The following is a 13654-nucleotide window of genomic DNA, read 5'->3' as shown; positions in this document are numbered from 1 at the left end:
TACAGTGGCATTACTGCGCGCTTGGAAACATTTACAGTTACTAAAAAACAGCATTCTCATCATTACAGTAAATATTTAAAGAAAACACTTATATGTCACTACAATGCATCATTTAAAAAGCAATATCCTACAGCACGTGTCAAACTCAAGGCCCGCGGGCCAAATCCGGCCCCTCGCAAGTTTTAATCCGGCCCGCATATCAATTTAGGTTCGCAATAGATTTTGGCCCGCCTAGTTATGTGCAGAAACCAAAAAGACGAGAAACTCTTTTCAAACTCGTAGGCGAAACAGATTTGCCGATTTTGAGATTCAGGAATTCAGGAGTTTTCATATGTAGGCTGTGAAACAGGTTGCTGTAAAAAAATGTATCATTGGTTTGCTTGATTTGCAAAACTCTATGATGGCTAAGGAATTTTTTTTTTTTAGGACTCTCAACTGTAAGTGAGAAAGCTATATGAGATATGCAATAATACAGTCAAATATATTTGACTTCGATTAAATAAAAGCATGTCAAACTCTACATGTCAGGCCCCTGATGTGATTCTTATTTCCAAGTGTGGCCCTTAGTGAAGTTGAGTTTGACACACCCTTTCTACAGTTTGACTGTAGAAAGGGTGCAAATAACTTATTTGGGAGGGTGTGGGTGGGGTATTTCAGGTAATTGATTTGAATGCCGTTAGAGCCGATGCGCACAATTGTCACATAATATTCCTACTTTTACACATGGTCATAATAATGTAGTCAAATATGTAGTGACTTTTTAAACTAAACATATATATTGAAATAAGCCATGAGGGTTGAACAGGTAACTGCACTGGACTATAAATACACTGCTGTCCGGTGTGCTCTGTAACTTTGGATTCAGGGATTCATTCATTCACAGTTCTGTTAGCACATGCTCACTGTCATTTTAAGCGTTGGAGAGGAGAGTAAAGTTCTCACATTAACCAGTTTATTAAAACACTCAAACAGTGCAAAAAAGTACATTATCATTATTACGCCTAATAGAAGTGTTGCAATGTCTCACAGAAAATGAAATGTACGCATGGAGCGTATAGGATTACGGCGCTAGTGCGCAACTTATATTGATTATGAACGGCGAAATGGTGATATGTCGCTTTAAATTTTGCTGCCGCAAGGACTTGTGGGACGGCATTTCGTAAAGGATGGTCTATGCTAAAAAAGGTAACAAAGGAAGCATTGAAGCACCTTTCCTTATCACTTAGACAATTCGAACGGCTCTTATCATGGCAGCCGCTTAACTACGTCTGGGTCATTTCACTTCGTTAGGAACCTTCCTAAGCAAAATTGACTATTCAAACCCAGCCTATGTTTCAGGAAGGAGCAGCACGCGGCAGGCTGACTGCTGCAAACCACAATTGGAAAGAGACTGTTGGATATAAGAGACGTTTTATTGTTTCCCACAACAAAATCTTTGTAAATACACCTTTTTAAAACTTGAACTACAACACAGCGAGGGGGCTCAATGAAGGATGCTGGAAAGCAGACCTGGGGTCTCATTTATAAATGTGGCGTACGAACAAAACTGGGCTGAAAATGTGCGTACGCCACTTCCCACGCAAAGGTTGTAATTTATAAAAAACAAACTTGACAGGAGAATGTGCGGTCCTCCACACAAACTCTGAACCATGCGTGCACACATTTTGGAGACAAAATAGAATTGGCGACGCAGATGGTGAGGTGGTGAACTGAAGTCAGACTGCAGAAAGTAAATGGGAATAACGATTACTCTTAATATTTTCAAGTATTGATGCCTCACGCACATTTTTTCACTCCATGGCATCGACGTTACCATGGAGATTAAATCCAGCAATGCCTGCCGTTTTGGACGGTATTATTAATATAGGTGGTCTCATTTACCTACACTGTGCACAAAAAGGCCGAAATTATAATTCAATTTGCATCAATTCACCAGCGTCTGAGAAGTTTTTTTTTCTTTTTCTCTGCCAGTCATCATGATTCGGCGACGAAAGAACAACTGCCAGGGTCATTGACATACTTATTAGCATTCATAAGGTGCTTTGCGTGCATTCACGTACGCACACTTGTGGGTAATCTGTGATTTATAAACAGAACATTGATTACAGATGTGCGTATGCACGGTTTTATAAATCAGAATTTTTTTTTGGTGTACGCCATTTTTGGCCGTATGTACACTTTTAGTAAGGATCCTACGCATAGTTTTATAAATGAGACCCCTGGAGTGGAAGTTGTTCCAGACGAGGTGGTCACCAAAGCAAGCAGGCCCAGGTCCGCAACACGAATTGAAACAGCGGCTGGGTGAGTCATTTTAACACAGCACAACCCCTCTTAGGTAGGAAAGTATACGCTCATCCAGGCAAACATACTGTAGGTCTCATTGTCACGCTAAATGGATCACGCAGGGAGAGGAGACCAATACCATTAATGTTACGAGCTAGGTTTAGTAGCTGTATTCCTTTATTTTACGAGCCTAGGTTTAGCTTAGCCGTGTAACACACACACACATACACAGGTATCAGTTGTATTTTCAGCAGAGACCAAGAACATTACACTAATTCCCACAGATCTCTTTTTCACTGTGGTGCTGCAGCAGACTTGCAAAATGGGGTCAAATTGTGATATTCATGAACATCTTTGTGAGGTTATAAAGCAGTCTGACAAAAAATCAGTCAAGCTGAATATGTGAACATGCTGATTGAAACCGCTGAAGTAGCTGCAATCTTTTATGTTGTATCTTGAAAGTGGCTCCTCTCTCATCCAGAAGTGCTGGTAATCTACGAACACGCAGCTTGATTGTCCCTTTTCTATTAGACGCCTCTCCTAAAAAAACACACACTTATGTGTTCAGGGTCTGAGGATCACGGTTTTATCTGTGTTAGCAGAATTCCAGTTAGCATTTGGAATGCCAGGAATGCTCAGAAAACTGGGCAGAGCACAGCAGTCTGATCTCACTTTTCTTTTCATGTTAGAGAGTGATGAAGGGAGAGAGGGAGTGTGTGCTTTAGAAAGAGGGAAAGATGGAATCAGTGAGAAAGAAAAGGGGCGGGAAGCATATGGATGGATGGATAGACAAAGGGAAGCGTGAATAAATGCAGACAGGAATGTGTGAAAAACAAGAAGGCTTCACTAATAAATAGAGCAGTGAAGATTTTAGTATAAATAATAACTACTCTTTTTTTCTTTAAGGATGGAGCAAAAGCCTAGAGCGAATGTGTGTTTGAGTGCGTTAGTATGCAATTCAGATCTAGAGGGTTGTGGTTAGCCTAATTTCACATCAAGATAAAGTGTTATTTTGGTTTACACTTCCTCCAACCCCTCTCCCTCCCTCATTCTGTCTCACGCTCACACATCTCAGCATGCTTCTGGCTGAAGAAGGGCTTAAAGTTCCTACACACACTCTTTTTATAACACAAAGACGCAAATATATACACATGAAATATGAATAAACTGTTTACACAGCGGTTGGAGTAAAATTTGAATTCAATCAAGTTGGCATCCTTTAAACTCCTTAAATCAAAATGTAAATGTAAGTTTATTATAATATTGTTGTTTTTTCATAGTGTGGCATTGTAATGTTTTTGTGTTCCAAAGAATCTTATGAATTTGGTTTTTAGAGGAAAGAAATTCCGATTGAAAAAGGGAAAATGTAGTCTAGAAGTTGCTGGAAAGTTAAATATAACAAGTTTGACTTGTGTACAGAGAAAAGAAGGTTTACTTGCAAGGAGAAATGTCACAGTGTATGATGCAAGCTGCGTTTTTTCTCAGTCAAAATGCTGCCTTCTTCTTTACTGCATGTGTGTCTGCGTTGCTGTAATTATATGAAGTCTGTTGCAAAATAGATAAAAGAGGAACTCGTCCAAAAGTTCCTGATGCACGTGCCAGTCTGGGTGTGTCAGCGAGGGGGCTGGGAGGGACACGCACATTCACACTTTTCATGGTGTGTGAGGAAGATCTCATCTATGACCCAGCGTACCTTCAGCCTCTTAGGGCGCTGATACAGAGTGACCTCTGGGACGTATTTCAGCACCTAAAAGAGTCAGAGAACAAGACAGCAGGTGTGAGAAAATTGATTTACTTTTGCCTGGATTGTTGGTAGGTGTTGGAAATACTTTGTCTACTTTAGGGCTGGGTAACTTCAATAATTTTAGGCACCGGCCAAATTGCCTCCACAATATCGATTATTGAAAAATGTCTTGTCATTCAATACCAAATTTCAATAACTAAGGAGTAAATCTCATCAGCGTTCAGGAACTGGTAGAGTTTAGACCCATGGGCCGGGTCAGGATGATATTTCCCGCCACTATCCTCGGGCCGGGCCGGGCTGGACCCTTGATCAAGCATTTGTGTTTTTTTAATCATTACTTTATTAGCCTAATTGGGTGGGGAGAAATTGGGCACGCTGCTCACCTATGACAGCAAAACAACGGGGACGATGAACAGACACATGAAGCAGGCTTGCCATGGCAGAAAAGATGATAGTCAGCCTTCAGTGTCCTCTTTTCTCCATACCCCAAACAGATTTGTGCTGTTCAAACAACTCGGAATTGTAGTTGAGAACGTTAGTTATAACGGCCCACGTATTAAAAAATTGCAATTTACTCCGTGTGACTGGGATGTAATACGACTGTACAGGTACTATTTACGTCAGTATTTTTCTTTACGCTCTTTTGACCGTGGAGTGTGCGTGGACGCGGGGTGCGCGACACATGGATGTAGCCAGGCTATAACAATAATAACAGCGCAACATGGTGTTTTATCTTAAATCCGTGGACATGGTGCGAAAGCTCTGGCCCTAAACATCCAAGCTCAGGCAAAAATCAATCAGTTGTCAGGAAAGAAAACAAAACGTCTCGCACCATGCTACTAACAAGCTAACGTTAGAATGGGCAAGTGTCTGAAGGTCTGGCCAGACAACATGGCATCATGACTTTGCGTAAACAAAAAAGGTTGGGTTTAGGAAAAGAACACAGGGAAAAGCTTCAACACAAAAAAGCGACAAAAACACGGAAAAAACCCGACAAAAACACGCTTAGGAAAACAATAAACGGTTGGGTTTAGGAAAGAAACATTGGGGAAGGGTTCAAACAATATCAATAACAATAACAAAAAAAAAAAAACGGCTGAAAATCGCCACATGCGGGATGCAATCCCAGCTTTCCTGGGTGAAAGTCCTTTGTTTTACTCATCCACCACCCCAACCAACCTCCGTCTCTTTATACTACTCGCTACGGCGAGAATTCACTCGTAATGTAGGTCAATGGCGGGCGAATTGCGTTGATTTTGCGTCTTGATAACATGCCAAAATGGCATACGAATTGGCGTGTCATACATACGCCACTTCATGAGATCAGTCTGGGCCAGAGATGCGGACCAGCTGGCGGACGAGGCTGAGAGCAATAATGTGGCTGAGGTTAGCACAACAAGCAGATCGGCGTGCAAGTCAGTGTAGCGCTAATGAAACGGGGGAGCTGGAAGACCCGCCTGCCGGTTCCTGATCAGCTAGCAACGGAGAGAGGGTTGTGAATAAGATGACTGTGTCGGCAGTTTGAAACGCAGACAACATTTACATTGGCATATTATATTACATTATATATTATCTTATCTAGCCAAAGTGGAACTAATTGTAACACCTTCATAATGCACACGTTTTATTTTTTATCATCCTATTTATTTTGGTTTTTTAATTTTCCTAGCATAAGAGCGATTCATGCAACAAATACTTTATTATTTGATGTTATTAGAGTACAAACACGCCTTACAAAGCTATTGTGAACTAAATATGATTGTTGAGTATTATAATACAATGTTTTATTAAATTCAGGTGACATTACCTGGTAAATCATTGTTTTCTCAGGCCTAAAATCCTCACAGATTTTTCATTATATAGCTGTGAAGTTTGCATTAAATTTCATCCTAGGTGGTATTAAAAAGGTCTTAAAAACTCTTAAATTTAACTTGAAGAATCCTGGGGGTACCCTATATAAACCGTACTGAATGCAATTTATTATCCCGTCTGTTAAGACGTCCACAATCTTTCACAACATAAAATAATTTACAGCACAAAACCTGGAACCAGTTTCCTTGCATATTAGCGTCATGATTTGTGTGCGTCTAATGGTAACCACTATTTGGCAATGCCACTAGCCATCATGGATGCGTTGTTGCTAATGGAAGGCACAGACGTGTGAGATAGATAAAACAATGTTTATTTATTGTTATTGTAAAAAAAAAAATGGTTTGAATTTAAATAATAAAAAACGCTTTCACTGAAAAGTTATGTTTCATTATTAGTAGCCCTTGAATAAAAACAGTTAAATCTTGCAAACTTCATTTTATAGATTTGACTTGGTATTGAATTGCATATTAACAATTAAAAAAAAAATCTCCCTTTAAACACTTTTGGCCTGAAGTAATTAAATAGAGTGTAAGGTAAAGCCTTTCTACAATATGATTGCTGCATTAGAAAAGAACAGCACTGGCTAGTTGTGGGAAGGTACTGAAATATTGTTTTGTCAGGAAAAGAGAACACTTGCTATACTCCCTTTACTTTGCTGTTTGCATGTTGTTGTACATTAAAAACTAATAGGGCGCGATTGCAAAAGGGGTGCTATCTGTATAGGTAGATGTGAAAAGTTCAGTCAAAAGATTTTTTTTCACTTTAATCCCTGAGCTGATGCCAATAAATCCACTTTAAAAGACAGAGACATGAGAAATGTAGAGAAAATAATGAGAAGTTGATGTAAAGTCTGTTTTAAAGAACAAAAAACTGAACATTGATATATATAACAAAATATAGATTAGATAGCAAGCAAGGTTTCTAAGAATGCAATGTTTTACTGTGAAACTCTTGGGACACTTCCACCCTCTTGTTAATCATAAATGACCACACTGAAATGTATTTATTATTTTAACCTTGGTTCGTTTGTAATTGTTTTCAGGGTAATATGGAGCTGGAACACTTCCTAAAAGGGAAACATCCAGGACATATTGCCAAGGGACTCACTGCTGACTGTGCAAAGACAAAACCGTATCTTAGAAAACATACCAAACATCAGTGCAGTGCACACACAGATTACAGATATACACAGACTGATATATGTATGTGGTTACCATTTATACCCTGTCAAAAAGTTTGCATATTGTGGTTTTCAACAAAAGTAACACCATTATTTACAAATGTGGAAAAAAGGTTACAAGGCCCTGTTTAGACTGAAAGTCTCTGGAAGTACAATGAAAATGATTTCATAGTCAGAATTACTCAGTGTTTCACTATAACTTAACTTTGTTGCAGATGGCCACATTGTTCGCAGGTGCCACTACTAATGTGAAAATGGAATGGAAGTACAAATTGTTCCACAACAGATGCAGTCAATTTGTTCTCCAAAGCACAGTGAAAGCAAAGCTGCCCATGATTAATGTCAGGACTTCCCAAGCATTGAAACAATAGTGTGAGTAATAATGTATTTCTTTAGAAGTTAAGTCAGTGAAGGAAGCAGTTACAGGTCTCAGACTACAAGGAGAAGAGGACGGAAATCTCTGACACGCACACGCACACAAAAACACAATGCTACGCAACCACACACTCATGCAAGCATTTTTCTGCATGCACACACTTAGGCCTAGACATTGCACAGTTACAACCCAAATCCTACTTTTGTCTACATTTCCATTGTATGATTTTTCAACAGCGATGGAGAGAAACCGAGAGAGCCCTGTGGACCATGTTTCAATAATGAAGCAATATGAGAACAAAGACACAAAGAGATGGAGGGAAGAGAGAGAAAAGAATGAATGACAGGCTTAAAGAGCAAGAATGGTGCATTGCAAAGGGATAAATTGAAAATGGGAATTGGGAAGAATGAAAGGATGATGGAACCCTAGAGAGAGATAGAGTGATAGAATGCTAACAATGCATTGAGAGAGATGTGGAGAGATTCAAGAGAGAATGATGGAGGACGACAGACGAATAGAGGAGAGGAGCAGGGAGAAAGTGTGAGGCTGATGGTGCAAAACTGCTTTATTGTTGATGCGGCGCCTGCCTCTGCATGTCCAATATCTCTCGCCTTCTCACTCACTCACTCACTCACCATCGTTTTAGCCCCTTTCAGGCACACACAAAAAATGTGCTGTACATTTTAGAGAGACATTAAATGAACATCTTTTATTACAGCCGTATTTAAAACACTAAATGTTTGCCAGTTATTATAAAAAAGATACATTTTCCCCTCTCATGGTGCAGGATGAAAGAGTGGAAAACGGTAATCCTCAAGTCATCAGTCACCCTACATTTCCAATGCTATACAGCATTTGAGCAAATAGGAATTACCCAAGGTGCCACCGTAATGTCTTGTTATTTTTACAGATGCTATGGCACGTTTTTTTTATTAAGGCATCGCCTACAAAATCACTGATTTTGCTTTAATTTAATTCTCAATCAATAGTTTCCGACTTACTGCTGCTTCCTCACGCATAGCAGGTACCAAATTTTGCACCATGACAGAAAATTCCCACATTTTTAAGATGCAATCATCGTGTAGTCAGTATGTGTGTGTGTTTGTGTGTCTACCTCGTGTAGTTTGAGTGTCGTTTTGGAGGCCTGACAGGTGCAGCCACTGTTCCAGTTCTCAGTTCCGCAGCCACAGTTGCCTCCACAGCGTTTGACCAGCAGACATCGAGGGAAGAAAACCGCGTTGGTGGCCCTCAGCTCCTCGCGCAGGTTTACAGAATAGTTGCGAGGCGTACAGCTGTACCGCTTGACGTCGTCAAAGAGACGATTTAGATCAACTGGACAGTGAGTAAGATACAGAGAAAAGATGACTGGTTAGTTACGTTTTTTTGTTGTATTTAAGTTTCCTCTTTGCTGTGGTGGTTTGGAACTCCATTGAAGAGAGACAAAAAGACGGTTTGATTTATTATTGCTTCGCATTATCATTAATAGAAATGTGGGTTATGTTGGAGACAGACAGAAAAATTTAACTGGGGAGGGAGGCTAAGTAGCTGTAATTCACACTAAAAGTATGCTCAATATTGACATCAAATACATATGGATACACATCAAAGGCAGAAATTACTAATTTTAAAAAGCATTGTGTGTTTGTAACAACAACAATAATAACAACCTCATAGGCTTTGTAGAATATGAATAAAAAATGTGGAATAGAACTGCAATGCATGTTTTTCTTTAGGATATAGCTTATGTTAAACTGTCAGAATGATGTATATCATGCTGCTGTATATGCAGCATTTTGTTAATGGTTTCTTATTTACATGCATTTTTTTGACAAAGAATTACGCTTGCAATGATAAAAGGACAAGCGTTTAATGTTTTATTTGATCACAGGCACAATAACAACTGCCTCAACTAACTTACTAATAGAGTGGTTATCACGCATTAATAATTAATTTCATCAAATATACTTTGGCTCACAGACAAATAATAGCCAAGTCTTATTTTCCTGCATCTTATTTTGTTGTGAAAAGTACAGGTGACAGAGAAACTATCATTTGTGTTTTTGTGATATTACTAAAGAGCAAAATAGCAGATTTTCAACAAGTGACAGTTTTAGAGTTGATGACAGAATTGTGAGGATATCAAGAGTCATGACAGGTGTCTCTAACAGCTTTAAAGTTCTGGACAGGGATTTGTTTATTATGTTCTTAACCTATTTTATGTGTGAGTTACTTAGACTCCCAATTAATATTTTGATATAGGGCTTACCATCCTTCATGGTAACAAAGGTGGGTGTGAGCTACGGAGCGTGTGTGTCTTAATGAAAACAAAGCCAAGCTGCTGACTGTTGCAGATTTCTGCTCTGCTGCACAGGTTGAATTTCCAATTAGAGAGAGCTACGCCTGTACAGTGTATGAAAGACCTGCAGCACCTATGCACCCTTCTTTAGTGCTGCAAGACTCTTCATATATGGAGCCTGCTGATGCCAGCCGAGCACACAGATGCACTGATAAATAGAGATAGATTTGCTGTCAAGCACAAATGTTTACTAAGGAACAGGAGAGCCCTTGGGTAGAAAGGCCAAAAGAGTGCAGGAGAGAGATACGGAGGGACAGGTGAGAGAGACGGCATTAAAAGCACTCGGTTCCCTTGCAAGCTTGAATGCTTCTATACTGTAGACACAAACACACGCTTCATGATTGTGTGACGTGTGTGTGTTTAATAAGTGTATTTGTGCCAAGAAATCTGCTGTCTCTGTGCATTTTAAGGACAAAATATCTTGCTTCAGTGACTCCAGGTCATTGGCACTGACTTCACAGGAAAGAATTGCCTTGAACTGCTGGTCCTGTGTCACCTTACGTCTGTCCTAACTCATTTTTAGACCCACTGTAGGGCAAACTGCTCATTTGATGATGCAACAACTACTTTAGGCTACAGTATGTTGTTGCATCATAATATGAGCTGGTTTCTCATTTTTTTTCCTTTTACTAATGATCTTTTATATTTATGTATTATATTATGTATGTTTCTTTCAAGTTCAAAATGTACTTTCACACACAAATTCATCAGAATGTTCTTTTAATACTATTTATTTTCCTTTTCTATGTTCAGCTTAGGGGAGTAAAGAACATAGATGTTTCTTCTACCTTTTATATATTCCTTCCTACATAACAAAATGTTGAGATACAGTCAACCACTGAATATGCAACACTTCATTCACATGTTTTGATTGTCTGTCACCCATGCTACATTTCATCATAAGACAGCAATATGACTCCATCATAGCCCTGGCTAATAATTTCCTTCAAATTACCGAGCCATAGACTTTATGCTTTGCAATGCTGTACCTCTGAGTTTTATAAATGCACAATATGTGAGAATATAGAAGACCGCATGCTCTACCCTCCCCTCTATTACACCAGCTACCAACAACTGCACCAGTCTGCAGCGAAATACTGTGAATGCAGCATAGTTGTTGAGGATCACCACCAGCAGCACAATAAAATGGGATGAGAACATCACTGCTCTTATCTTCCTGCATCAACCTTACAACCTTAACATGTCACTACCAGTCCACTGGCTTCATTTAAAAGTCTTCTCGTATTTATACTTAAATATTATTCTGAGACCTTTTCCAATATCCACAGCATAACACTGTACAGAAATGTACAGTGTCTGCTTGATCCATAGGACTTAACATTAAGTGGAATATTAAAACCAAAATGATATTTGTATAGCTACACAATTTTCTCCCTGTAGTTAAGCCTGATATAAAATATTTTGTCTTTCTAGAAACATCTTCACTAGAATTCTAAAGCCCCATAAACAATTCACAAAGGATTGCAAGTACTGTCAAACTTCTGATTGATCAACTACCAACTCTGCAGCTCTACACAACTTTTTGACACTTGTAGGTCATTGTTTTATTACACACACACACACACACACACACACACACACACACACACACACACACACACACACACACACACACACACACACACACACAGACAGTAGGGCTACTTTGCTGCAAAACTGGCACTTTCTTTAATGTTTTACTCTCTGTTTATATTTCAATAAAATCCAATGAAAAAAAAAAATACCGTCTCTTTATCATATCTACTCATAGTTAGCACATGCCACTTGCAGCAGTTATATTAGGACCAAATGAAAGTGATTATCGTCATACTCAAATCCAAGTCATGCAGGAATATATGTTTGGGTTTAGTGTTCTGCAATCTATGTACATGTTTGTTGGACAGTTTCATGAATAGCTTTAAACACATAAAGATATAAAGTATAGCTTACCTTTATTATGTCTGCTTGCCAGATGATAGGCCCTGGATCTATAGTGTATATGTGTTTGAGTGTATATGCTGTCCAGGTCCTGTCTCCAGGTGTCTGGGCTCAGGGATCTGAACAGCTGTTCCACAGTGTCAAAGGCAGCTATGGTCCGGTCCAAATCCTCCAATGAGAAAGTAACCTCTGTGACTGCCTTTGGCATGTGCTCTGCACCAATGTCCTGCAAAGAGCCAAAGATAAAGACAAAATTAAGAATTCTATTATTCATTTGAGCCTATTCTAACTTCAACAATTGTTCATTTATAGCATGATCACCTACAGCACATTAGGAGATCCCAGGTAGCTATGCACCAAAACCTTCAACATTTGTGGGTCCCTTTTATTTCTTCCACCAATTATTATGCAACACACAACTATAATACGATCCTATTTAAAGGGCTACTGGAGAGCTGGGAAACATGTCACAAGGATTTTTGCAGTGTTTGTTTTTTTTTACAAAATTTGAAAGCAATAGCTTTATGCACAGAGATAGAAGGGTTGCTTCTGCAGCTGAGGAAACATTGGTTTTCTTTGCAAGCATTGAACATTTCAGACATAGCTTTTGACATATGACAAAAGTCAAAAGCTCCATTCGATTACTTTTCAAATAACTACATATAGTCATCTTTACTTTCACTATAAATTGTTTAAAATGTATTTTGCTTTCATTTCAAGTTAGTTTTAAAACCAATTAGAGGTTGAGATCTAAAAGTAAATATAATTAATGTATCACACTTTGTATTTTCTCATTAATGTGCCAACATGATCTTAATGTAAAACGACCACAAATCACTGGGAAAACTCACAGAGTAGATGTTTTTCAGAGCCCCATTTGAATATAAAGTGGAGGAGGCCAACAAGATGCACATGTACATGCCATCTACACTGGCAGTGACATATCCATACATACACACAGAAAAAAACATACACCCACACACAACCATTTTCAATCCATGCAGAACAACTGCCACGCCGCCCAATGCCCAATTATTATGGACACATATGTCACTGAACCCCAATGCTCGTACACACAAATTACACCAATGTACTTATAAAAACAACTTTGGAAAGAAATAATTACATACATGCATTGAATGTATTCTGTGTGTGGGTGTATGTTAGCCTATGCAAATGGACCATTTGTCATATTACAGTAAAAATCAGGTGACAGGGTTGGAAGGCAGGTAGGCTATGTTGGAATATCATATTTTCTGTGCAATAAACAGTATCTGCAAAAAAACAGTTTGAAACAAGAGAATTAAAACATTAGTTTGAAAATATTGTATAAAACTGATGATGGTGATGATATTTCGCTAGCTGTACATTTATATTTTATTTTGTACAAAACTATTAAATACACATCTATTCATTCTTCCATTCAATGGTTAATGTGTGAGCTCTTTCTGCCAAAAAATATCTCTAATTATAACTGAGGTCAAGCGTGCCTATTACATTTTAATTCTTGGATTTGAACTATTTTTAAATTCTTAAAGTGTGTATGTGTGTGCATGACTCACCAACATTGGAATAGTGACAACCTCCCAGTTGGTGATGGATGCAGGCAGAGGAGAGTCAAACTGCAGGAATGGACAGCAGAAATAACCAATCATTAGTTGATCAAATGAGCAGACAATGGACGAGAATCCATACAGAACGGAGTTCCCAGCAGTCCCGCCACTGCGGCAGAGCCTGGCCTCCAACCTGCTTCCTAAGGCCACTTTTTTCAGCCGACGGAAGCCCACACCGCCATTTCCCCAGGACCAGGTCCATGCTTGCTTCACTGACCGCGTGTACCTGTATGCCGCCTAGGTGACCGCGGCGCAGAACAATATTGCTCTGCTGTCTCCGCCGTGACCGCTA

The 13654-nt window shown here is 39.1% G+C and overlaps 1 protein-coding gene across 2 annotated transcripts in view; it reads right to left on the bottom strand.

Moving 5' to 3' along the window:
- Positions 1–1728: 1728 nt before the first annotated feature.
- The window catches only part of pdgfd (platelet derived growth factor d), a 60876-nt gene continuing 48950 nt past the window's right edge, over positions 1729–13654 (bottom strand). For both annotated transcript variants that reach the window (XM_028570058.1, XM_028570057.1), the window contains exons 4-7: positions 13312–13371; positions 11762–11975; positions 8570–8787; positions 1729–4030 (exon numbers count right to left, since the gene is read on the bottom strand). In XM_028570058.1, the coding sequence (XP_028425859.1) occupies positions 3896–4030; positions 8570–8787; positions 11762–11975; positions 13312–13371 (627 nt within the window). In that variant the 3' untranslated portion in view covers positions 1729–3895. The remainder of the gene's footprint in view (positions 4031–8569; positions 8788–11761; positions 11976–13311; positions 13372–13654) is intronic.

The sequence above is a fragment of the Perca flavescens genome, chromosome 3 (assembly GCF_004354835.1).
Source record: "Perca flavescens isolate YP-PL-M2 chromosome 3, PFLA_1.0, whole genome shotgun sequence".
In the NCBI taxonomy this organism is placed as follows: Eukaryota; Metazoa; Chordata; class Actinopteri; order Perciformes; family Percidae; genus Perca; species Perca flavescens.
Note: the sequence above shows the minus strand (reverse complement) of the source record. Positions and strands in the feature narration are given on the sequence as shown.